We start from the raw sequence: 26773 nt of genomic DNA, 5'->3' as shown, positions 1-26773 counted from the left end.
AGAGAACTGTTATCAGGTCAGCTTGATAGTGAGGTACCTGGTGCAGAGGAGGGGTATGTTTATTGCTCATAGCTTTTTAATTTGAGAAATTTCAAACATACAGAAACAATGACAAAGTAATATAGTGACGACCTGGATACAGTCCATCTACAGTTAATAAGGCAAAAACATTAGCATCATCCTTAACTCCTCCCTTAAGTATCTTATATTCTGTTTATTAACAATTCCTTTAGGTTCTTCCTTCAGACTATATCCAGAATCCAAACATGTCTCACAACCTTGTTGGCTATCCTCTGATCCAGTCAGCATCTCTGACTACCACCTTTAGCTTCCTCAAGGCTCCTTGATTCCTCTTTGCTCCCTGGTCGATTCTCACCCAGCAGTAAGAGGGATCCTAGTAACTCAAAAGTCAGACTATGTTACTCCCCTGCTCAAAACCCCAGACTGGCTCCCATTTCCTTCAGAGGAGAGGCTGATGTCCTTACAGTGGCCAAGAAAGCCCTGTTTGATATACCACCATTACCTCCACGTCATCGTCTCCCTAAATCTGCTCTAGTCACCAAGGTTTCCCTGTGGTTCCTCAAACAGGCCAGGCACAGCCCATCTCAGGGCTTTTGCGTTCTTTTCTTCTGCATAGAAAGTAGTTCATCCTCCATGCCATATCTATGGACGGGGACTCACTTCCTCACTTTCTCAGGTCTTGAATCCAGTCACCTTTTCAGTGAAACCCTCCCTTACTCAATTAAAATTGCAAATTACTTATCCTTCTCCCCAATACTCTCTAAGTCTCTTTCCAGGTTTATGTTTCTTCATAGCAGTTGTCACCGCTTGATACACTATGCATCTTTCAATTACTTACTTTTGATATCGTCTGTAAGTTCCACAAGAACAGGGACCTATATGTTGTGATACCAGCCGTGACTTCAGCACCTGGAAAGACGCCTGGCACATAGCAGTCGCCTTCTGCGCAGTGAGTGTAGGAATGGGAACTTAAGGGAGAAACCACTTAAGTCCGGAAAGACTTCCTGGAGGAGTAAGTCCACCACGCGCCGCTACTCCCAAACACCGCCCACAAGGCATCCGCGCCAGCCCCGCTCTCTCAAGCCGCGCCCATCGAGGTGGGGCTGCGGCCGGAAGCAGCCCCGCGGCGGAAGCCAGGCCCGCCTGGCGGTCTAGGCCCTCCTCCCGGCCTGCCCCGGGCTCATGCCCCGCCCACCCGAAAGTGGGTGAAAGGTCGGCGGCGCCGGCGCTGCGGCTAGGTCAGTGGAGCGGGGCCGGCCGGGAACCCACGGACTCTGTGACGGACGGACGTACCATGGCAGACGAGGTGAAGCCCATTAGCCCGCTCAAGAACCTGCTGGCCGGCGGCTTTGGAGGCATGTGCCTCGTGTTCGTGGGGCACCCGCTGGACACGGTCAAGGTGCGAGGAGGCTGGGGCGCGGGCTGGAGGAAGGAGGCCGTGGCAGGGCGCGGAAAGCAGGGTCTCCCGCGAGGCTTGGCCCGGGACAGAAGGGAGGTCCGTGGCAGCGTCCTTGAGAAGTCTAGGGAATTTCCCTTTCACCCCTTTTGAGGGTTAGGAAAACTGTACCTGCACCCCGAAGAGCTGGACGGCGCAGAGTAAGCAGCCTCTTAGCGCCCACCAAGGGCTCTTTGTTTAAAGTTCTCTGTCCCCTAATCTCTTCTGATCTGGCGCCACTTCTTTGGGGATGGGAAAGAAAAAGCGCCTCCCTGAAGCTCTGACTTCTGCAAACCCTCACATTATCAGCAGGGTTGAAATAGTTCACCTCAGTAATAAAGACTGCAGCATGGTTAGTCTAGAGGTTTTTTGACACATACCTCTGGGGTCAGAGTGGTCCATCACTGTCTCCTTTGCACCTTTCTCGCCCCAGAGAGAGGCTTGACAACATCTTCAGCCTGTCGCTGCACATCAGTCTGAGTGGCCTCCTGTGGGAAGCGGTGATGTCTTCAGTGACTGAGCCCCTTCCAAGGAAAGCAAGTGATCAGCTTTCCCCAGGGCCAGGCTGATCCTCACAACATCGGGTTGAGGAAACCATGGTCAGATTGACTCTAGGAGGGAGTAAACTCATCAGGGTTCATTCCCTAGTTATCCTCACATTACACCTCAACTCTACCCCTTGCAACACTCTCAGCAGTGCCTTGCTGGAGACCAAAGTCCATACCCTGTGACTTAGCATTCAGAACTTCATGCTAGTTTTCTAACCTTATTTCTGGACAAACAGGTGGAGAAAAATGACAGATCATGGCTAGAGTGTGCCTGTGTGGAGCAGACATGAGCCTTATAGAGTGGGAACCCTGTGTAGGGGATTTATTAGAATATTGGATCAGGTTTCTTCCTCAGGGAAATTGCTTTGGGGATATTCTCTAGGCAAATTTGGCAACAAGCTCTTTGCTGCCTTTCATCTAGGAGAGGATCTTGAGTCATTCTACACAAGACCAAGGTTAAGCAGCAACCAGGCTGGTTTGGGCACTGTGAAACATGAAATCAGATGTTCATTCAGTAGTTGGTGAATGCTGTGTGTGTTAGGGCTTCGCAGACAGTGGTCATTCTAAGTGGCACTGTCTAGTAAGGGAGAAAAATGGCCTATCTTCTACTTTTGATTTCATGTAGGCAGAGATCTTGTTATTTCCTGGCATCTGGAGCCTCTCTTTAAAGAAAAGCAAAACCCTGTTGCTCCCTAATACGAATGTTGCTTTTACCTCCATATCCTCTTGCCCTTCCTCCCAATCAGATGTCAATCCCAGGAAGGGCCCAGTGACCTCTGTGCTGAAATGTAACTGACTGAAAATGCTCTTTGGTATTTTTTTTTTAATGGAGGTACTGAGGATTGAACCCAGGACCGCATGCTTACTAAGCATGTGCTCTACCACTGAGCTATAGCTATAGCTATAGCTATTAAAAATCACTGGGATTTTTAATAGCCATAAAGTCTCTTTTTTGCTTAAAACAAAACCACAAATTGCTGACTGCTGTCTTTTGACCTCAGTGAGCCAGGTGGGCTCCAAACAAAGCTTGGCCTAGAGGCACTTCTAAAGGTCCAAGGCTACTCACAGTGGCCTGAGAAGGCAGAAGCTGCAGCACTTCAGAGTTGGAGCTCACAAGGCTCTGTGGCAGGTGGTGAAGGGCTGGCTGAGTTCTGACTGGATAAGTAGGGAGACTCAGCACTTCTGGGCTGAGGGAGGGCAGGAATGGAGGCAGATGTAGGCTTGGCAGTGAGAGTCAGGTGTAAACTAAGACCAGCCATGAGGACTTTTATATTCTTGCTGGGCTTGGATGGCTAATGTCATAAGACAGGTATGAGATTTATACAAAATCAGACAGGTATCAGTCAGAAGTTTTGATCTATTTCTCTCTCCCCACTAACTAGGGGAGCTTATGCCTAAGCATGGAGGATCTGAGGGCCAAATAAGGGACTTTGGATGTAAGCAGTAGGAGTCTCTGGAACATTTCTACTGTTGTGTCCTATAAACTCCTCAGATGTGCATATCACCTCCATTGCCTAGAGAATGATTTCTTTAGTGTGGATCATAAGGCCCTAACAAATAGAAGAATGAGAAATTAAAAAAAAATAGAAGAACAGCATGATGAAAATGGTATTTTGAAAGGTTAGTATGGTAGTAATCTGAGAAGGATTTTGAAGCAGAAGAACTCTAAGCACAAAAAAGAGCCAGGAAAAAGACTGCAAAAGTGACGTGAGTGTATGAGTTATCTCTTGCAGTGTAACAACTTACCCCAAAATTTAGTAGCCTAAAACAATAACAATATTCATTAACTCTCACAGTCTGTGAGGCAGGGTTTTTGGAACAGCTTAGATGGGTAGTCTGGCTCAGGGTTTCTTGTGTGATTGTGAATATTGGCTGGGATCCAGAATATATAGAAAACTTACAACTCAATGACAAAAAGACAATCCAATTTTAAAATAAGCAAAGGACTTAAATAGACATTTCTCCAAAGAAGATATATAAATGGCCAAAGACATGTGAAAAGATGTTCAATTTCACTAATCATTAGGGAAGTGCAAATAAAAACTACAATGAGATACCAACTCATACCCAATAGAATGGCTACTATCAATAAAACAAAATAACAAATGTTAGCAAGGATGTAGAGACATTGGAACCCTTGTGCATTATTGTTAGGAGTATAAAATTGTACAGCTACTTTGGAAAACAATATGCCAGTTCCTCAAAAAATTAAAAATAGAATTACCATATGATCCAGAAATGACACTTTTGGGTATATACCCTAAAGAATTGAAAGCAGAATCTTTTTTTTAACCATTTTAGTTTTATTGTAGTTAATTTACAGTGTTGTGTTAGTTTCAGGTGTACAGCAAAGTGATTCAGTTATATATATATATATATACACACATATATATTCTTTTTCAGATTCTTTTCCATTATAGGTTATTACAAGATATTGAATGGAGGGGTAAAAAAAGAAACAAGATATTGAATACAGTTCTCTGTGCTATACAGTAGGTCCTTGTTGTTCATCTATTTTACATGTAGTAGTGTGTATATGTTAATCCCAAACTCTTAATTTATCCATCCTCCCCACCCCCACCTCCATTTTCCCTTTTGGCAATCATAAATTTCTTTTCTGTCTGTGAGTCTATTTCCATTTTGTAAATAAGTTCATTTGTATCACTTTTTAAAATTCCACATATAAGTGATATCATATGGTATTTGTCTTTCCCTGTCTTACTTCACTTAATATGATAATCTCTAGGTCCATTCATGTTGCTATAAATGGCATTATTTCATTCTTTTTATGGCTGAGTAATATTCCATATATATATATATATATATATATATATATATATATATATACATACACACATATACACACACACACACACATACATACACACCTTCCATTGTACATGTATATTCCACACCTTCTTTATCCATTTATCTGTTGATGGACATTTAGGTTGCTTCCATGTCTTGGCTGAAAGCAGGGTCTTGAGATATTTGTACACCCATGTTCATAACATTATTCACAATAGCTAAAATATGGAAGCAAGTGTCCATTAGTGGAAGAATGAATAAGCAAAATATGACATATACATACAATGAAATATTTTTCAGCTTTAAAAAGAAAGAAGTTCTGACACTTGTAACAACATGGATGAATCTTGAAAGCATTAGACTAACATGTGAACTAATTCAGTCACAAAAAGACAAATAGTATATGATCCTACTTACAGGATGTGCTTAGAGTAGTCAGAATCATAGAGAAAGAAAATAGAGTGGTGGTTGCCAGGGGCTGGATGTAGGGAGGAATGGGGAGTCATTGTTTAATGGATATAGAGTTTTATTCTTAAAGGCAAAGAGTTATGGATGGTGGTGATGGTTGTACAACATTATGAATGTATTTAATACCACTAAACTGTACACTTAAAAATGGTTAAGATGATAAATTTTATGTGTATTTTACAACAATAAAAAAATTGGGAAGGAAAAAAATGGGCAAAGATCTGAATAGACATTTCACAATACACAAATGGTCAATAAACACATGAAAAATGTTCAACATCATTATCCATCATGAGAATGTAAATCAGAATCACAGTAAGATACCATGTAACACTCACTATGATGGTGATAAAAAGAAAAAACATACACACACACACACACACACATGATAATGTTAGCAAGGATGTAGAGAAACTGGAATTTTTTTACTGGAACCCTCATATACTCCTGGTGGGAATGTAAAATGGTGCAGGCTCTTTGTAAAACATTCTAGCAGTTTCTCAGAAGGCTAAACATAGAGTTAACATACGACCCAGAAATTCTCCTGTGATAGTTAATTTTATGTGTCAACTTTAGTGGGCCATGGGGTGTCTAGGTATTGTTCAAACATTATTACATTATTCTGGGTGTATCTGTGAGGGTGTTTTTGGATGAGATTAGCATTTAAATCGGTAGACTAAGTAAAGCAGTTGCCCTCCCTAATGTGGGTGGCCCTCATCCAATCAGTTGAAGGCCTCTTTAGAACAAAAGGCTGAGCTTCCCATGAATAAAGGGGAGACTCCCCCTTCCTGACTCATTGAGGTGGGACATTGGTCTTTTCTTGCCTTTGCACTCAAACTGAAACATTAGCTCTTCTTGGGTCATGAGCCTGCCAACTTCTGAACTGGAATTTAACACCATTGGCTTTCCTGAGTCTCCAACTTGCTGATTACAGATCTTAGGATTTACCTACCTCCATAACTGTGTGAGCCAACTCCTTATAATAAAGAAAGAAATAAATGGATCTCCATATCCTATTGGTTCTGTTTCTCTGGAGAATCTTCACCAGTACAATACCCAAGAGAACTGAAAACATACAGCCACACAAAAACCTGTGTACAAAAGTTTATAGCACCATAATTAATAATAATTTTTAAAATGGGAAAAATGCAATTTTTCATTATATGATGAACAGATAAAACGTGGTGTATTTATACAATGCAATATTATTTAGCAATAAAAAGGAATAAGGGACTGATATATTCTATAACATAAATTAACTTTGAAAACATTATGCTAAGTAAAAGAAGCAGGTATGAGAGACCACATATTGTATGATTTCATTTATATGAAATATACAGAATAGGCAAATCCATAGAGACAGAAAATAGATTAGTGATTGCCAGGATCTGAGGGGAGAGGGAAATGGGGTGTGACTACTAATGGGTGTGGTGGGGTTTTTTTTGGGGGGGGTGATGAAAATGTCCTAAAATTGATTATAATGAAGGCTACACAACTCTGAATATACTAAATACCATTTAACTGTACACATTAAATGGGTGAATTTTATGGTATATGAATTATATCTTAATAAAGCTGATAAAAAAATTGGACCAAAGACACCCCACCAAAAACAAACCAGAAAAGATGTTGGCCAGGACTGCACTCATCTGAAGCACTGGCTTCCATGTGGTTCATCCATATGCTGGCGTGTTGGTGCTGACTGTAGTCAGAAGGCCTTGTTTCCTCCACACATGGCCTCTCCAGACAGTTTGAGAGTCCTATGACATGGTGGCTGACTTTCCCAACACAAGTAACCTGAGATGGAAATAGGCAGAAGCTGACCTTTTTGTCACCTCACCTTGGAATTCACATATCAATACCACCACATTCTATTAGATAGAAGTGAGTCACTGAGTCTGGCCTGTATTGAAGAAGAGAGAAATTAGGATTTAACTTTTGAAGGGAAAAGTGTCAGAGATTAGTGGACATAATTTAAAACCCCCATGCTGGGTAAGGATGGGTGAGGACTTGGCCTAAGAGAAGACTCCATACAGAAAGAGAAAGAAATTAAGATTCTGGAAACACCTTGAAGGAACTCTCCAATAGACTTGATGCCCATGTGTGTAAGAGGAGGAAAAGCAACAGGAAGTAGTCAGATGCTAGAATTTCAAATCCCGAGAAAGAGGGTAGCCTGGTGGCTCTGGCACAAATGGGATATTCATCAGGAGGATGATATTCTGGAGATAATTTGAGTAGGGAGAGCTTCTCCAGGCAGTTGGAAATGTAGCCCTAAAGGTGGGGAGAGATAGTCTGAAAATGGCCAAGTAAAAGTCATCACTGAGCAGAAGCTGAAGCCCTGGAATCTGAGTTTTCTGAAAGGGCTAGTGGACCAGATGAGTAGGGTACTTAGCCTTAGAGAACACCTGGAGTAGAAAAGGAGACAAAGGAGGGAAGTTTAAGGAGAGAAACAGTTTGAGTCATTGGATACACCAGAAGGTCGAGAAGGATGAGGACCAAGAAAAGTAGGATTAAATCCACCTCACTCTGAAATACCTTTGTTGGAGCACCTTACCTAACCACCAAAAAGGTACTGCACATGGGCATAAGGAGTGCCTAGAGCTGAGCTTTGCATCAGCCAGGTCTGGTTTCTGTCACATCACTTGAACTCACTAAACCCAGTCTCCTCATCTATAAATCAGTAATACCTATTCCACTGGCTCATTGTGGGGTCCATTAACTAAGAAACAAATGACAGAAGTAAATGGCTGAGCAAATCAGAGAAACTGTCGTTCTCTAAAAGCATGCAACTAATGACTTACAAGTGCAGGGTCTGAATGAACTAGAGGAAAGAGAAGATTGAATCCAGCAGGGAAAGTGAATGCCAAAGACATGCACACAGGTGCAGCTTTCTCTGCTCAGAGTTTGGCAGACAGTTGGGCCATTGTTACTGACAGGCAGTTCTGATTCTGGGAAATGATTGTTTTAACTTCTGGTTTCAGGTCCGGCTGCAGACGCAGCCTCCGAGTTTGCCTGGACAACCTCCCATGTATTCTGGGACCTTTGACTGTTTCCGGAAGACTCTTATGAGGGAGGTATGGTATCTTGGTGCTGGGCTTCCATTCCTTTTATCAGAGGAACACGTGCACAGGGTTGGTTTGTTACTTCCCTGTGGGATAGGGTGACTGTGCAGTTCTGCTGGAGGTCTAGCCCACAGCTGCAGCTCTCAGCGTGCCATCCCTCCTATTGTCATTGCTCTGGAGTCTATGATAGTTCTGGCTACTGTTTATGTGGATGACTGAAGCTAATAGAATGATTTTATTTTGGAGGGTAGAATTTAGACCACAGGGAGTTTGTGAGGAATAATTGGAGACATGAAATGAAAGAAAATGCAAATCTGGATCAATCAATTCAACAGGGTTCAGTGTCAGAAGCTAACTTAAAGTCTAAAGGAAAAGTCAGCCAGTCTGAGGATCAGTGAAAAAGGCCAGCAGTGTCTTCAAACCCCTAGACAAGGACACTAAATTGGTCTGGCGCTATTGCATTATATAATTTTCAGATAGTTCTTAAGAGTGAAAACATGGGATTTTTAAAAAGTTTTAATGATGTCTGTTACTCACTTCATTAGCACATGCGTGACAAGACCTTGTTGAGAACTTTTCCTTTGCTCCCTAAAACGTAACTCTCATATGAACAAATACTCTATAAATACATAGTCTTTATTAAATATAAGGAAACTGAGAAGCAGGTGTCACCCAGGTAAAGAAGGGATGCTGATAAGGGATGCCTGGAACGAGAAGCTATTCCCAGGGATCCTGCAGGACCCAGGCATGGGAGGAAGATTTTGAGGTGGATCTTATCCAACTATCCATGAGTGAGATGGTGCTGCATTTTCTTCTGTAAGGCTCTCTTTTGTCTCTGCTGCCCAGGGTGCAGTCTTTGGACTTTAGATCTGCTCAGAGTCCTCTGCCCTTACAGAGAGGCAAGATTACCTGCTCTTGGTCAGCAACTGTTGTAAGAGCACCTATTTAGCAGCTGGGCAATGTGTTGGATGCCAGGGGCCTGGTGAGAAGGGCTTGTATAAATCCATCTCCCCACAGAATGGAATAGGCTTCCTTAGTCTGTATCTGTGCATGTCCCGGTTTTTGCTGTGTCAGATTGAGCTCTCTGCTTTGAGCTGCCAGACAGGTATTGATTGTTCTGAGTGGAACTGGGTAGGTCAGACAGTGAAAAGAAGGCTAGAGGAGCTGTCTGGAGACATAGGTTTGGCCCTGGGGCCTGGGGCATCCTTCTCAGCCCAGGTGGGGAGCTGTGGGAGGAGGTCTCGAGGGGCTTTGTCACCTGCTGCTTTTGTAGATCCTCCTCAGAACCTTCTCTTCCCATTCACCCTTTCCTATTTACTGCCTCTGCACTTTGTCTTTGGAGAGTCTAGTTGCAGCCTGTAGAAGTGTTAAACCTTTGTAGGATCTGGGAGGAGTGCTGACAGGTACAGTTGTGCCCCTTTAGTTCTGGAAAGAAGATGGGTTGTGAATGCCCAGAGTCTGCAGCCAGGCAGTTCTTCAGCCTGAGCCTGTGGACCCTCCCCAGGTGCAGCCCCACCCTGTTTCTCCTCCTACTTTCTGTAGGGAGCAACTTTAACATTTTTTTGTATTTTGTTTTAAAAGTTATTCCTTACTTTGTATTAAAGTGATACAAGCATTTAGTTTGTTATTGAAGAACTTGTAACAAAGTGACCTGCCAGTCCCAATTCTTCAGAGACAGCTACTTTCAGCTCTTTCAGGTGTTAATGCTGTTTTCTCCTAGCTACATAATGTATATTTTATACATTTTTTATGTTTTAGCTACCTATTTGTGGTAGATGATTTTAACTCTTACATTCCTTATCTCCTCTTTCAGCCCTGCCCATATAATCTTGTCATACTTTGTGGTTTAACACAATTAACCTTTTCATGATTACAATTTTATATATGTTTTTTCTGTTAACTAATGTTGTATAATGTGCATTTCTTGTGCAATTTTTTGTTTTTATTGAAGTTGGGTTAATAATTGTGTCAATTTCTTTTGCTTGTGTTTCTTTGAATTGCTGTCGCTGTCATACCCTGAATGCTCTGTAGAATACATTTTTGTTTGGTTTTCCACTGCCTGAACAGTTATAATCTGTTTTTCCAATGCGTGTTGTTCTGCTTTGTTTTTCTTGGAAACTTCCCTCCTAGAGTCCTCTGTCTTGGTACTCTCCTGTGGACTGGCTCCTTCTCAGGCCCACTGTACCCACCACCAGCCTAGAAATCCCCTCCACCTCTCTTGGGCTGAACTTGTGGTCTCCTCAGTCCCAGATCTTCCTCTTCCTTGGTTTACTAACCTGTTTGGTTGGGATACCTATTTGTCTGACTGTCTATTTATTGGCTACTACATGGTTGCTTTCATTACCAAACTGTACTAGTGAAAACTGATGTGGAGTCTTACTATTGTTTTTAACAATAAAAACCCCATGTCTCAATACTTGAAAATCCCAAAATTTCTTAGTCACCCGTAATCTCATCCCAAGGAAGTCACAATGTACATTCTGTTTTGTAGTCTGCTTTTTTCCCACGAGTAGTCTCCTCTCATGTTACCATGTGATTTTATGGACTTCTTGCTGTTTCTCTCAGTAATCTCTTATTTGGGAGTTTTTAGGTTCATTCCAAAATTTTGGTACTTTGTAAATGCCTGATGTCATTCTTTTTTATATCTGAGTATTTCCTTAGAATACATTTCTAGACAGAGAATGTTCCGATGAAAGTGTATGCTACATGTTGCCAAATTGCCTTCCAGAGTAGCAGCTGTTCCCAGTTTCTCCAGCAATGTGTAAGAGGACAACGATTTCTTTTTTTTTCAATTGAAGTATAGTCATTTTACAATGTTGTGTCAATTTCTGGTGTACAGCATAATAGTTCAGTCACACATATACATGCATATATTCATTTTCAAATTCTTTTTCATTTTAGGTTTCTACAAGATATTGAATATAGTTCCCTGTGCTATACAGAAGAAACTTGTTGTTTATCTATTTATATATAATATAAGAGGACAACTATTTCTGATGAATATGGGGATCTTCTTCCTTTTAAAAGTTCTCCTTGCTTGGAGGAGAAGTAAAGGAAGGAAGCCAGAGTATCAGAGGACACACTGCTTCCCTGTTTCAGTGATGTAAAGGGTAGTTGTTTCTGTAAAGAGCTTCTGCTTCTGTGATTCCTTGCAGGGCATCATGGGTCTATATCGGGGCATGGCCGCTCCCATCGTTGGGGTCACTCCCATGTTTGCCGTGTGCTTCTTTGGGTTTGGTTTGGGGAAGAAATTGCAACAGAAACACCCAGAGGATGTGCTCAGGTGAGTACTTGCAGACCTGCAGCACTTGATGCTGTTCTGCCTGGTGGTGTGATGTGGGTTAAAGGAGAGATCTTTGGCAGACAGTCAGTGACTGTCCTCCTGGGTCCCCAAGGCTGGTTGCTGGTTGTTGGTTGTTCTGCATGAGGGAGATACTTGAGTTTCCTTTGCCCTGTGAACCAAAAGAGAAAAGAGAAAACCCAAAGCTCTCCCGTACCCCCTTACAAAGTCATCATAATTTCTATGAGGTAGTATCGCTTACTGGGGCATTAGTAATACCAACCCCACAGCACGGGGAGGTCTGAATGCCATGTGTGTAAAATACCATGAAGGCACCTGGTGCTGCAGTAACGACAGCAGCAGCTTTGTTTTCCATCGCCTGGGCTGGGAAAAGGGAAATTTCCAGCTTTTGTTTTACTTCATTTTTATAACATGACTATAACTATTTCAGATACTGGCTTCTCTGTTCAAGTGAAATAAATAAGTATATTTCCTTTTAATAAACTTAAAGAAGTTGGATTTGGGTATGAAGAGGCAGGTGAGGCAGAATTATAGTTCAGAATTTACCAAATAGTTAATGAAAACAGACCTTTGGGATGCAGGGGAATTCTGAGTGGGGACATGGGAGGAAAGACATGCTCTGTCTGAGCTGTGCAGGGTGACAACCCCCGGGAGGGGCTGTAGGCAGCACAGGACTCGCAGAGACTGGCCAGGATTGGGATCCAGGAGCTCAGGGGAGGAAGCCCAGGGTGCCATGTGGTTGTTTCTGTCACTACCTCAGGCCGCAGCAGGCTGAGTAAGGGTCTAGATGTAGACAGAGATGCTAGTAATGTGATGCACTATTTCTGGAGTCCTTGTGATCCTTTGAATGTGACTGGCTTCTATAACCAGTCACAGGTAGCCCCAAATGTGGGTGTTAGGGGTCCTTTTGAAGCTGTGTTTGACTGTTGGTCCTTCAAACATCCCTTGGACGCATGTCCTCTCTGAGCACCTGGTCTTTTAGTTCATGTGCCAGCTCACAGCCATACCAGGGCCATGCAGAAGAACCCCCAGTGGGGTCACTGCTACTGCTTCAGCCTGTGGGTTGTATTCCCTGTACTATTGCATCTGTGCTCAGAGAAACACACTTCCTGCCTAAGCAAAGGTTGAAACACTCAGGCCCTCACCGCCATAATCCTACCCCACATTCCTGAATGTCAGCCTGGCCACATTCCTCTCCCTGCAGTAGTGTTTGGGGATAATATGGAAAGGAGCATTACCAAGACCTTGCGGTAGAAGCCCAGCCAGCACTCACAGATGTTCCCCTGGTGTGGGGGTGAGGGGTAGCAGAATGGCCCGGAGGTCATAGGGTATCTACGTGGTACCCTATGTATACCCAGAGACCCCATTCAGAGTCTAGTCCCCAGTCCCAGGAGATGGAGGTGTGCCCAGCCTAAGATCTATTTTGCCCTGTGAACCAAAAGAGAAAAAGAGCATATTGGTGTCATGAGGGGAAGTTTAGTTGCTGAGAGGGCTTCTCTTGGGGACAGCAGTGTGAACTGAGACTGTGAAGGAGGCCATGCATGAAAGCAAGTCTCCTGACTATTCAATAGTCAGCTCATGTGCTGGGCTTGCATGCCTGGGGTAGTGTGTGAGCCCTGCGTGGGCTGAGTGCATGGGAAAACCAGGGATGCCCTGTCTAGGGGAAAGGACCTGAAGTGGCTGTCTCCCTATCCCATTTTAACATCTGTTTTCCAGGTTTTGGTCTCCTTGTAGGATGGGACACCAGGCTTGAAGGCTTAGCTGTCAGAGGCTTAGGGTCAGGAGGGGCCTGAGGCTTAGGCTAGTAAGTCAAGTTTTTCAGCAACATTTGTTAAATTGTGGAGACTCTGTTGAAATTCTGTTTGTAGCTTTGTGCTGCATCGCCTCCAGACCACTCTGGTATTGCTAATCTCAGAAAGAAAAGGAGATGCCGGGGTAGCACAAGCAGTGATGCCAGGAGCCTCCAACTCTTCCAGATACTCAGTGTGGCTCATTCTGGGGGAGCCACGGTGAAGATCCATATCCCTGGCCACTAGGGAACTATTCCCCTCATAGGGGGCCACAGGGCCTATCAGTCTGTCTGGGTACCATCCCTGTCTGGGCCTTTCCTAGCATCTTACAACACATTCCTTGCAACTGGCAGGGCTGCCCCTTGGCCTGTGGAAGTGGCCACATTTGACTTAAAGTGTTCTCAGGCTCTTGGTGATCCAGAGGAGGTGAGCTTGATGGGAAACTGGGGTTGACTGAGGTTTACATCATGGGTTAGAAGCTTTTTTCCACAACAACCCTGAATTTTGCCGATGAGGACTCAAGGCTCGGAGAGGCTGGAAAACTTGTCCGTAGTCACAGTGAATGGCAGGACTAGGGTGGAAACCATCTCTGACTCTAAAGCTTCTGTCATGAGGCCATCTGAATGGCTCATAATGTTCCTGGCACTGAGACCCCTGCCCTGCGAATATACCTAGAACTTGGCTTTTGTGCAAGATATGATTTATTTGTGCTGGACTTCTGCCCAGTCCAATTACCTATTTTTTCTTATGAAGTTATCCTCTTTGCTGGGATTGACTCTGTCCTGGGTGTTAAGTCACGGGTGCTTGCCTCTTGTTTTTGTTTTCAATGCAGCTACCCCCAAGTGTTTGCAGCTGGGATGTTATCCGGTGTATTCACCACGGGAATTATGACCCCTGGAGAACGGATCAAGTGCTTGTTACAGGTAAGGGTATGATCTGGGGTGGGGGATGCGATCTGGGGGGGAGGTGGCTAGCTTTTCCCACTGGGTATACAGTTTTACGTGGATGTTTATGTCCTTTCACCCTTTATAAAGGCTTCAGGTCAGGTGAGCAAAACAGTTTCAAGGTTTTCAGAAACATGGAAGGAATCATAGTAGAATCAAGAACCAGGACAGTATAACAAATCAACCAAATGTCACACCTGTGACAGGTCAGCCCAGACTTATCCACCCTCATTAGCAGCTACTTCAGGAACTCTGAAAGGTGAGTCATGTCTCATCAGAGGTGGAAGGGAGGCTGCTCCTGCCCAACATATCTTACGTCCCTTACCCATTGCCCTAAGTCTCAGTGCCCTTCGAGTGCCTGGCTTGTTCCCAGGCTGAGGATGTGAACTGGCTGCCTGCTTTATCACACAGGGCTCCTTTTTAAAAAAAAGTGTCATTGCTTTGTTCTTCAAATGGCTGAGCAATTTAACACACAATCTTTGCTAGAAAATTTTGGTACTGTGGAGAAGCACAAAGAAAACAATGTATTTATTACTCATGTTATCACCCCTCCGAGGGAATCACTTTTATGCTTTCTGTGTGTCTCCTAGTCTTTTTTATAAACATGTATATTAAGAAATGTTATCTTTTGAAATAAAATTGGGGTCACATGCTGCAATTGTTTTGTAACCAGCTTTTTTCATTTGCTGTATCACAATATTTTTGTGATTATTTTTCTCAAGCATGATTTTCTACATTTTATTTCAATATGTGGCTGTCATTTACCTAATAATACCTCATACGGGGGTATGATAAATTATATGCCATAGTGAAGATCTTTCAATAAGTTTTTGCAGATGCACCTGATTATTTTCTTAGGATAAATGTCTAGACTTGAAATTAGTATGTTTAAAAAGTATGTACTTTTAAAAATATTTTTAATGCATATTAACAAATGGCCTTCCTATAAAGGTCTGTCCCTGTCTATTTCTGTCAATAGTAGAAGAGCACCTGCTTCCCAGCAGACTCTGCAGCATCTAATTTACAATGTTTGCTAGTCTGATGGGTGAAAAATGTGCAGTTTTCAGTTTCAATTTTTCATGCTTTTAATTGTTGGTGAGATTAATTATTTTGATGCATATTAGCTGTTTGTAATTTTTCCTTTGTGAGGTGTCTACTTGTGTTCTTTGCTCACTTATTTTTTAATTGATTTATAAAAGCTTTGGACATATTTTTAATATATTGTTTAAACATTTTTATACAGTTTTTAAAGGTTACATCCTATTTACAGTTATTATAAAAATATTGGCTATATTCCTTGTGTTGTACAATACATTCTTCTAGCCTGTCTTACACGCAACAGATTGTACCTTCCACCTCCCACCCCTAAAAACTACAGACATGTTAAGTTTATTAATTTCTTATCATATGTAGCAAGTCTTTCTCCTGGTTTCCATTTGTCACTTGATTTTGTGCATTTTTTAATTAAACTTTTTATTTTGAGATAATTATAGACTCACATACAGTTGTAAGAAATAATACAAAGAAAAAAAAGAAATACATGATACAGAGAGAGCCCATGTACCCTTTACGCAGTTTTTCCACACAGGTAACATATTGTAAAACTATATCAGAACCAAAATACTGACATTGATATAGTCAAGATGCAGAACATTTCCATCATGCCAAGGATCCCTCATGTAGCCCTTTAACAGCCACATCCACTTCCCTTACCCCTCTCCAGTCCTTAACCACCCCAGCAACCACTGATCTGAGCTCCATTTCTGTAATTTTGTAATTTCAAGACGGGTATATATAAATGGAATCATACAGTATGTAAACTTTTCAGATTGGCTTTTTTAACGCAACATAATTTTCTGGGGATTCATTCAGATTGTTGCCTGTATGAATAGTTCATTCCTTTTTAGTAGTCCATGGTGTGAATGTACTACAAATACATTTAACTTTTCATCTATTGAAGGACATCTGGGTTGTTTCCAGTTTTTGGCTATTATGAATAAAGATGCTATAAATATTCATGTACAGAGATTTTTTTCTGAGAAAATCAGTCTTCATTTATTTGGGATAAATGCCCAGGAATATAATTGCTGAGTCATAGGGTAGGGTAGTTGCATGTTTAGTTTTTAAAGAAACTACTGAACTGTTTTTCTGAGTAGCTGTATCATTTTACTTTCCTACCAACGAATGAATGATCAAGTTTCTCTGCATCCTCATCAACATTTGGTGTTGTCAGTATTTTTAATTTTAGCTATTCTGATAGGTGTGTAGTGATATCTCTTTTTAATTTGCATTTCCCTAATAGCTGAAGATGTTGAACATCTTTTCAGGTGCTCATTTGCTGTCTGTATATCCTGTTTGGTGAAATGTCTGTTGATGTGTTTTGCTCATTTTCTAATTGGATTATTTGTTTTTTTATTATTGAGTTTTGACAGTCCTTTATTCTAGATACTAGTCCTTTGTCAGATATGTGGGTTTGCAAATATTTCCTTCCAGTCTATAGTTTGTCTTTTCATCTTCTTAACAGTCTTTTGAGAAAACATTTTTAATTTTGATGAAGTCCTGTTTGTTAATGTTTCTTTTATGGATTGGGTTTTGGATGTTTGGGGCATCGGATCTAAGAACTCTTTACCTAGCCTGAAATCCCAAAGATTTTCTTGTGTTTTTTTCCTAAAAGTTTTATGTTTTCCATTTAAGTCTGTGACTCCATTTTGAGTTAATTTTTATATTATATATGAGAATTAGGTCAGAGTTCTTTTTTTTTTCTTTTGCCTGTGGCTATCCAGTTGTACCATACCATTTGCTGAAAAGACTTAACCTTTCTTCCATTGAATTATGTTTGCAACTTTGTTAAGAATCAGCTGGGCATGTCTACTTCTGGGCTATTTTTCCCCCCTCATTGATCTATGTGTCTATCTCTGTACTAATATTTCACAGTCTTGATTAGTATAGCCACATACTAAGTCATGAAATTGAGTAGACTGATCTTTCCCACTTTAATCTTTAAAAAAAAATTGTTCTAGCTATTCTAATTCCTCTGTATTTTCATATAAATTTAGGATAACTTAGAAAATTGAGAAAAATCTTGTTGAGATTATGTTACACTTATAGGTCAATTTGGGCAGAGTTAACACATTATTTTGAGTCTTCCAATCCATGAACATGTTCTGTCTCTCCATTTATTCAGAACTTTAATTTCTTTCATCAGCATTGTGTAGTTTTCAGGATAAGCCCTTATTATGTTTTCTTGTATTTCTACCTAAGTGCTTCTCTCTTTTTTGACTTTGGAAAATGGCATTGTAAATGGTGGTATTATAATTTTTATTTTATTCTCTACATGTTAATTGCTAATTTATAGAAGTACAGTTGATTCTTGTTTGTTAATCTTACATACTGTGAACCTTCCTGAACTCCTTTATTAATTCTATGACTTTTTTTTTGGTGGATTCTTTGGGATTTCCTACATAGATAATCATGCCCTTTGCAAATAGGGACAGTTTTATTTCTTCATTTCTGAACTGTTTGACTTTTATTTCTTTATTTCACTGGCTAGGACTTCCAGTACTAAATTGAATAAGAGTGATAAGAGTGGATATTTTTGCCTTGTTCACTATTTTGCTGTTAAATATAATGTTAGATGTAGGGTTTTGGGGTTTTTTTGATAGATGCTCTTTATCAAATTGAGAAAGTTACTTTCTATTCCTCTTTTTCTGAGAGTTTTATCATGAATGGATATTGACTTTTGTCAAATGCTTTTTCTGCATTGATTGATGTGATCATGTAATTCTTTTTTAACCTCTTAATATGGTGGATTGCATCAGTTGATTTTCGAATATTGAACCAACTTTGCATTGCTGGAATAAATCCCCCAACTTGGTCATGGTGTATAATTCTTTTTATATATTGCTGAATTCTATTTGCTTATATTTTGTTAAGGATTTTTGCGTCTAGTCTTGAGAGATATTAGTCTGTCATTTTTCCCCCCTGTATGGTCTCCTGGTTTTGGTATCAGGATAACATAGCTTCATAAAATGAATTGGGAAGTGTTCCCTCTTCTGTTTTTTGAGGTTGTGTAGAATTGGTATTAACTTTTCTTTAAACATTTGGTAGAATTTTAAGTGAAACCATATAGACTTGGGGATTTGCGGGAAGGAATTTAAAGTTAAGAATTCAATTTCCCTAATAGTTACAGGGCTATTCAAATTACTTAATTTATATTGGGCAAATTGTGGTATTTTTTGTTGTTGCCTTTTTATCTAAGATGTCAAATTTGTATGTAAAGTTGTTTGTAGTATTCCTTTATTATTCTTTTCTCATCTGCAGGTTCTGTGGTGTTATCTTCTGTTTTATTCCTGGTGTTAGTAATTTGTGAATTCTCTCTCTCTCTCTCTCTCTCTTTTTTTTTTCTGTCAGCCTCACTAGAGGTTTGTCAATTTTATTGATCTTTTCAAAAAAGATCTTGTTTTCATTGATTTTTCTCTATTGTTTCTATGTTTTCAATTTCATTTCTTTCTGTTTGTATTTTATTATTTATCTTCTTATTTCCTTCTTTCTGCTTGTTTGGGGTTTAGTTTGCTTTTCTTTTCTTGTGTGTGTGGTTCTTGAGGTACAAGCTTAGATTACTGATTTGAGGCTTTTCCTCTTTTCTAATGTATGTAGTTACTGTTTTTCAGATTAGATATTTTCCATTGTTCTATCTTCCAATACTGATTTTTTTTCTCTCTTCCCTGTATTCTGCTGTTGAGGGGGTCATCCACTGAGCTTTTTATTTCAGTTGTATTTTTCAGTTCTAAAATTTCCATTTGGTTCTTCCTTATATCTTTTATTTTAGTGCTGAGACTTCATTTCTTTACTGTGGCTTTCTGTTTTTTAATCTATTTCAAGCATGTTAATAATTACTCGTTGAGGGATTTTTTTTTTCACAATGGCTGCTTTAAAATCTTTGTTAGATAATTCTAAGATCACTGTCATCTTGGTGTAGGCATCTATTGCTTCTTTTTTCTTTCAGTTTGAGAGCTTCCTGGTTTTGGATATGATGTATGATTTTTAATTGAAACCTGGATATTTGGATATTACATTGAAATTCTGGATCTTATTTAAACTTTCTGTTTTAGCTGGCTTTCTCTGACACCACTCCAGCAGGAAGGGAAGGATGCTACCTTGTTACTGCCAGGTGGAAGTCTAGGTTCCCCACTTCGGCCTCTGTTGACACTTGAGGATGGGGCGCTCCTTTTTACTTCTGGGTGGGTGTGGGAATTCCATTGTCTCCACTGACAAGACAGGACAGGAGAGTGCTGGTGCCGGCCTGTCAGGAATGAAAGTCCTTATTCCATACTTAGACTTCTCTGACTCCACCCAGGCAGTATGTTGGGTACCTCCTTATAACCCTGTAAAGGGGGAATTCTAGGCTCCCCACATGGTCTTTGCTGGCGTGGATGGGGGTGAGGCCACAGTTTTTCTATGGTGCTCTGCTATAGTAGAGTGTTCATTGTCTGAAGTTTTTCTATCTTTCTAGGCTGTTCCTTTCCTGGTCCTTTGCCTAGAGAATGTAAGCTTTTGTTGGGGCTTCTTTTTGGTCTGTGCCTGTTGACATTTCTGGATTGCCAGTTTCTTTTGCCTCAATTTTGAGATATAGCAAAACAAAAACAAAAACAAGACAAAAAAACAGGAACTCACCACTGTGTCATTCCTCAAGTCCCAAAGTCCTTAGCCACTTTGCTTCTTCCCTCTAAACTCTCAGAGTCCTCTTATATTTGTTTAAAAAAAATAATGTCTAGGGCTTTTTGTTGTGTTCAGCATGAGGAATAGGGAAAATACTTCTTAATTACTATTTTTGGTTTCAGTTTATTTTTTGAGGGGGTAGGTAATTAGGTTTATTTACTCATTTTTAATGGTGGTGCTGGGGATTAAACCCAGGACCTTATGCATGTTAGGCACATGCTCTACCACTGAGCTATACCCTCCCACCTCGGGAAAATATTTCTCAGAAGTGCAAGTCTATATATTGGTTTTGACTAAGAGAATGTTTATTTTCAGTAGGCTTGTCTGTTAGTCTTTTCCTTCATGGTTTCTTCTCTCTTTCTTTTTTTCTTTCTTCTTGTTTTTTCTTCCCCCCTTCTTTCTCTTTTATGCCTGTAGTCCTTTTCTCTCCTACAGGAGACAGTCCCCATCCATATTCTTCTCTTGCATTCCTCCACTCTGCTGGGTGACTACTTTGTACCTCACTTCTCTTCTGAAGCTCCCATCCTCTCAGCAGATGATCTGGCTTGCTACTTCACTGAGAAAACTGAAACCACCAGGAGAGGACCTTACCAGATGCCCTCCACTGCCTCCAGCCACCCACTTGGCATCTGCTACTACGTCCGTGGCTGCCCAGCTTGTTTCCACCAAGGACGGCCCATGCTTCTGTTTGACCCTACCTCCTGCCCCTTTTGCTTATCCAGAGACCTTACTTCAACAATTCTCTCTCTCCTCTTCAACATAAATTTTTGCTCTTCAATGGATTGTTCTTTTCAGTAATACAAGCATCAGCATGTTTGTATTTTCACCTTAAAAACACAAACTTCTCTCTTGGAGGAATGGGAGGTACAAACTTTTGGGTGTAAGATAGTCTCAAGGATGTACTGCACAACACAGGGAATAGAGTCAATATTTTATAACAATTGTAAATGGAAAGTAACCTTTAAAAATACAAACTTCTCTCTATTCTGCTTGCCACATCAATTTCTGTGTTTCCTGTTTTTGTTCCCCCTTACATCAAAACTCCTTGAAAAAGTTTTTTGTTTTTCTTTTTTTTTCCCCTACTCTTTGTCTCTAGTTCCTTTTTGCTAATTGTTAAATCCACTTCAGTCTGGCTTTTTCTTTACAACTTTAATGAAAGTACTTTTGACAAGTTCACCAGTGACCTTTACACTAAGTTTAGTGTTCAGTTCTTGGGCCTGAACACTGATCCATTTTGATGCATCAACAGAAATTTGACTAAGCTAATCCCCTCATCTTCCTTGAAGAGCTATCTTCACTTGGCTTCTCTCCTGATTTTCCTCCTACCTACTTGGCTGCTCTTTCTCTGTGTCTTTTGTTGATTCATCATCATCTTCCTGATCTTTTAATGTTCATGTGCACAGGGCTTAGTCCCATTGCACTCATCTCCTTGATGATTTCTTCTTGTCTCATGACTTTTAGACACCATCTATATGCTAATGACTTTCCAATTTATATCTCCAATTCCAGACTTTTCCCGAACTCCAGACTAGTTTATCTAACACTTCCATTGCATGCTAATAAGCTCCTCAAAGTCACCATGTGCAAAACTGAACTGGTCTTCCTTTATACTTGCTCTACCTACAACCTTCTGCAGCTCAGTTGGTGGCAATACTATCCTTTTAGTTTTTTAGCCCTAAAACCCAGGACTCCTCCTAGATTCCTTTTTGTCTCACTGTGCATATCCCATTTGTTGAACAATTAAGTTGGTTTTCAGCATATCCCAAATCTATCCCTTCCCATCACCTCCATCACAGTCACATTGCTCCAGGTCACCTTCAGCCCTGGCCTGGATCACTGTGAGGGCCTCACTTGTTTCCCTGCTTACAGTCTGTGCTGTACATACAGTGAGAAGATTCTGTTAATATGTCAGTTCCATGCCCAGTTCTCTCTGGCCTACTCCCACCCCCAGGTCACTGTGAATCAGCTCTAGTGTCCTCTGGTAACATGAGTCTCCCTGGTGTTCCTCAGACACACCAGGTTCACCTGTGCTTGGACCATCTGGGAAAGTTATATTTTTAGAAAGCCATGGATACTCGATTGACATTGTCTTAAATTTATCATTTTTAGAAAAGTTGATGGCTTTCTGATTGAAAACTTCTCATAACCAAAACTATGACTCTCTTCATTCACCTTTTCTTTTATGCCCCTTGGAAAAGTTTTAGAGCTTTATTTATCCAAATCATATTGCTTGATGCACATGTATTTTATTGCTATTTTGAATGGGATTCTTTTCCATTATTTTCCAACTAGTTATTGTTGGTATGTAAGAAAATTACTGGACTTACATATTTATTTTGTAAGTATTTCTCCTTGGAGCTTTTAAATCTGAACTCGCTTTCCAGCTTTAATTACCTTTGGTTGATGCCCTTGTGTGTTCTGATTCCTCTTGACTGTGTACTTGCTGTGCATCCTGCACAGGGCTGTATTTCTCTCAGATCTTTTCTGAGATTACTCCCGCCTGCCCTCAGGCTCTTGGCTCTTAGGCCCTGGAGCCCAGAGGCTGGGAAAGGGGCCTTTCCTTGGCCCTCCCCTAGCTCTGCACAGAACCTCTATCCAGGTGCTTAGAGCTCCAAATACAACTTCTGGTTCACCTTCTCTTAACTAAGTTTCACGATCAGTTAGAGCTTGGGATGGATTTGGTGTTCAGTGGATATTTGTTGAAGGAATAAGTGAATGACTGAAGTATTTGTCTCTCCCTTTCTAGACCTTCCAACTAGCTTTATTTGGAATGCTCTTATATTTGGGAAAGTTCCTCAACTTATTTTCCAACTCCTCTGTTGATTTTATTCCTGGTTAATGTATGTGTACTTTGTCACATTTTCACCCAGCCTTATTTCATAATGACTTCCACCAATATTGCACATTCTAAATAACTATCAATTAGACAATGAAGTCTTTCATTGGTCTAATGCATAATGACCACTCCCACACTCACTTTGTAATCTTCTGTAACCTGTTGAGTCTGTTGATGGTGGTGCTGACTTGATGACGCTTCCCTCCTTCTCAGATTCAGGCTTCTTCAGGTGACACCAAGTACGCTGGTCCCTTGGACTGTGCAAAGAAGCTATACCAGGAGTCTGGGATCCGAGGCATCTACAAGGGGACTGTACTCACCCTCATGCGAGGTAACTTTTGAGGCCCTCCACCTGTGCTCAATTTGGATGGGGGACTCACCTGAAGTGGATTTGCCACAGAGGGTCTGGCCTGGATCACCAGATTAGCCTTGGCACCAAACATGACAGGGCCGGCACTGTGTGTCCTGGTTATAGGCCATGTCACCTCTGGCCAGCATGCACACAAAGGGGATGGGGTGACCTTCCATCTTTCTGGTCGGCTGGCCTTTAAGGTTGGAAGTCATGATAGCGGCAGTTGGAGTGGAGTAGACAGAAATTGTGACTGGAAGGATGAGTGGAAAGAAAGAAGGACTTAGGAACAATGGAGCTCTTTGTGGCTTGAGAGGCATGTCCTAGTGTGGTGGCAGTAGGAGAGGCAGAGACAGGCCCACCCTTGTCCCGAGATGGCAGCTTGAAGGAAGCCAGTTGCTTGCTGTGGTTATAACTGCTTGGAGTGGGCATATTAGTGGGGACCACTCAGAAGGCCTTTGAAGATGAAATGATGTCATGCATGTTTGCAGTCACTCACACCAGTGCTTGCTTGCTCAGGAACAGCATCTGATCACTGCAAAGTGATTACTGCAAATAGGAAGTGCTGCTGAGGAACTTCTCAGGAAACCTTGAAGGGTCCAGTGCCAAGCTTGGCTCTCCTAAGAGCAAGAAATCTGTGAGGATTTTATATCACTTAATTGACCTCTTTCTTGCCACTTATAGATGTTCCAGCCAGTGGGATGTATTTCATGACATATGAGTGGCTGAAAAATACCCTCACTCCAGAGGGAAAGAGGTGAGAACAGAAGAACTTAAAGTCACTTTGCCCAGTCGTGGGTAGGTTGCCCTTTCCTCTTAGTGGATCTGAAGGCAGGAGTGGGGCTTGCTTCAGTCTCCATGTCTGCTTTCCTCTTGTTGCTGCTGAGGCCCAGCTAATATCTCTTACTCTGTGCCTCACCCAGTGGAGCAAGTGTCTGAAACAAGTACAGGAAGCCTCCTCCAAGGAGCAGCAGCTACCACGCCACAGGAGCCCTGGCCTTAGACCTCTTCCCTCCAGCCAGTTTCTCCTTCTCTGTGGCTGCCCTGTCTGCCACTGGAGGGATGGTCTGAATGCATTTTCACAGCCTTTGTCTGACTGGGGCTGTGGTTGGTATTCTGCAGTGTCAATGAGCTCAGCGTACCTCGCATCCTGGTGGCTGGGGGCATCGCAGGGATCTTCAACTGGGCCGTGGCAATCCCCCCAGACGTGCTCAAGTCCCGCTTCCAGACTGGTTAGTAGAGGAGAGTGGGACAGGTTGGGGGTGGAGTGGGTCCCAAAACTGGCTGCCCCTGGGGTACAGAGCTCTTAAGGCCTTAGGGATACTCACTCTCCATAGCAGCACCCAACATCTGCCTGATCAACATTCTCCCTTGCAGTCATTTGTATTCTTAGAACCCTAGACTAATTTTCTTGTCGGCTTAAACACGAAATTGAATAAGAAGTCAGAACCACCCTCCTTCCCCAACTTGAGCTGAAGGACTGTTTGTTTCATTCTTTATTCCCTTCTCTACCCTCTTGGCACCAGTAATCCAGATATTTGTGTCTGTTTGTCCCAAGGTGAACTGTGTTGTCTGTGGATGGGTCCCAGATGACCTGCAAGGTGTCCTCTCCCTGGTGCTATGGCCCTGCAGGAAGACTTGACTACAACATTGTCCCCATGTGGGTCATCATGGTCGGGTCGGGAAGCTTCATGAAGCCTTAACAGTTGGGTTCTCCCCACAGCGCCTCCTGGGAAATATCCTAATGGTTTCAGAGATGTGCTGAGGGAGCTGATCCGGGATGAAGGAATCACATCCTTGTATAAGGGGTTCAATGCAGTGATGATCCGAGCCTTCCCAGCCAACGCGGTGAGTGACTGGCAGGGGCTGTGCTTTTCCCTTTGGGGCTCAGAACAGGGTGCAGATGGGCTTACTTTGCTTGTTCCTGGGATTGAATTGGGGGCTCACTTTTCCCAAAACCCCACCCTCAGCCAGAGCCTCCTTATTTGCTCCCTTTCCTGAAGCTGCCCTTGTGATTCTCTGAGATGAGGAGCTTTGATTTCCTGACTTGGCCATTTGAAGTGGGCAGTTGTGGGACATGCGTTTTCCTCCCCTTTTAGGCAGGAGAAAGCACAGCTAGATTCCCTGACCTGGGGTGGGAGTACTATTAGGGAGGAGTTCTGCTCCTGATGAGGCCAGCCAAACACGGTGCTGAGGTCTCTGTGAATAGTCTCAACTCCTGTTGGCTTTTTTCTTCCTTCCAACCCCTTCTCAGGCTTGTTTCCTTGGCTTTGAAGTTGCCATGAAGTTCCTTAACTGGGCCATGCCCAACTTGTGAGGCTGAAGGCTGCTCAAAGCTTCAGGATGCTGGAAGCTGTCGCCCGAGGAGGAACAATGGGTGGGACTAGGCCACCCTGAAGGGTGAGGGGAGGGGGATGGTTGGATGAGAGCCCTGTGCATGGGCTTGTTGAGACCATTGCCTTAATGACATCCTCTACCTGGTATAATTTGCCATTTTGAAACTTGAATCCACTCTTGTCAATTAAAGGGATCTCACGAGGATTTGGAGATGGAGCAAGTAGCTTCTAGACTGGATACCACCTATGGCCAGAGTGCTGTCTACTGGTTGACTACTCTCCCTACTACACCCAAAATACTCCCCGAGAAAGAGGGAAATCTCAGCCTCTCACTGGAGACACTGCATGTTTTCAGCCAGCTGACCAGGAGCTGGGCCCGTCTTTGATCCCTAGCCAGGAACACTTACCAGATTTCCAGGGTGTCATCTAATCCTGGCCTGCACGTGGGAATGTGGACTTGAGGCCCACATCTGTGTGTCCATGTAGACTGAGCAAATGTGCCTGGGGCAGATAGCCTGTTAACCATCAGGTTATTTCTTTTTCATGCACGCAAGTAATCAAAATTAAAACTAGAGTAGCCTAATTTCCCAGGAGTAGGTGGAGAGCTTTCCCTCCTACAGTGAGGAGAGTTTTGAATCGACAATCCCAGCTTGCTAGGATAAGTGAGAAATCCCAGGGTGTAGGAAGGCTCTTTTTGCACACTCTTTTCTCATGAGGGCGCCCTATTTTTAACAGGAAACAATAAATATTGTTTCTAATTTTTACATTGTGTGAAATTGTTTTCTTTTGATTCTGGGTCATTTCAGCAGGCAGCTTCTGGCCTTGGTGAAGGCTGTCAGGGATCCAGTATCCTTCCCTGGTTGCTTCAGGCTGGGGCTCCAACAGGAGAAATAGCAGGAAGTTTTGGCCAGCCCAGCCTTCCTTGACTGCCCCAGCCCCAGCTGCTTGAGGGTGGGGTGGGGTAGGATGGGGCAACTTGACTGCAAGCCTGGCATGCAGGCCCTGCCAAGGCCCAGCTTGCAGCCCACCGCTTCATTCTTGTACCTTTCTACCCTCAGCCATGAGTGTCTCAATTAACAGATGGAGAGTCAATTGTTCTTAAAGGCCAAAAGCAATCCTGAGTTTTCATATGGACTTTGGGGTCACTGTGTGATCCG

The 26773-nt window shown here is 42.2% G+C and overlaps 1 protein-coding gene across 3 annotated transcripts; it reads left to right on the top strand.

Moving 5' to 3' along the window:
* The first annotated feature begins 1203 nt into the window (after positions 1 to 1203).
* On the top strand, positions 1204 to 26380 carry SLC25A20 (solute carrier family 25 member 20). Of its 3 annotated transcripts, XR_012060641.1 has the most exons (10): positions 1204 to 1420; positions 8262 to 8354; positions 11498 to 11625; positions 14266 to 14356; positions 23145 to 23262; positions 23965 to 24037; positions 24403 to 24512; positions 25004 to 25128; positions 25535 to 25657; positions 25808 to 25941. XR_012060641.1 is itself a non-coding variant. In XM_072941231.1 (9 exons), the coding sequence occupies exons 1-9, from the start codon at positions 1316 to 1318 to the stop codon at positions 26000 to 26002; spliced, it is 1038 nt and encodes a 345-aa protein (XP_072797332.1). In that variant the 5' UTR covers positions 1204 to 1315; the 3' UTR covers positions 26003 to 26380. The 3 variants fall into 3 exon arrangements, 2 of the variants coding, with proteins under 2 accessions (XP_072797332.1, XP_006196340.1); XM_072941231.1 differs by lacking the exon at positions 25535 to 25657 and having other exon boundaries at positions 25808 to 26380; XM_006196278.3 differs by having other exon boundaries at positions 25535 to 26380.
* Positions 26381 to 26773: the final 393 nt, after the last annotated feature.

The sequence above is a fragment of the Vicugna pacos genome, chromosome 17, assembly GCF_048564905.1.
Source record: "Vicugna pacos chromosome 17, VicPac4, whole genome shotgun sequence".
Taxonomy (NCBI): Eukaryota; Metazoa; Chordata; class Mammalia; order Artiodactyla; family Camelidae; genus Vicugna; species Vicugna pacos.
The sequence above is the reverse complement of the archived record's forward strand: the minus strand, read 5'-3'. Positions and strand labels throughout refer to the sequence as shown.

Coding starts and splice junctions, on each gene's coding strand:
- SLC25A20 (XM_072941231.1), top strand. CDS start 1,316: ATGGCAGACGAGGTGAAGCCCATTAGCCCGCTCAAGAACCTGCTGGCC. Junction 14,357..23,144: donor GGATCAAGTGCTTGTTACAG/GTAAGGGTATGA, acceptor CCTCCTTCTCAG/ATTCAGGCTTCTTCAGGTGA. Junction 24,038..24,402: donor CTCACTCCAGAGGGAAAGAG/GTGAGAACAGAA, acceptor GGTATTCTGCAG/TGTCAATGAGCTCAGCGTAC.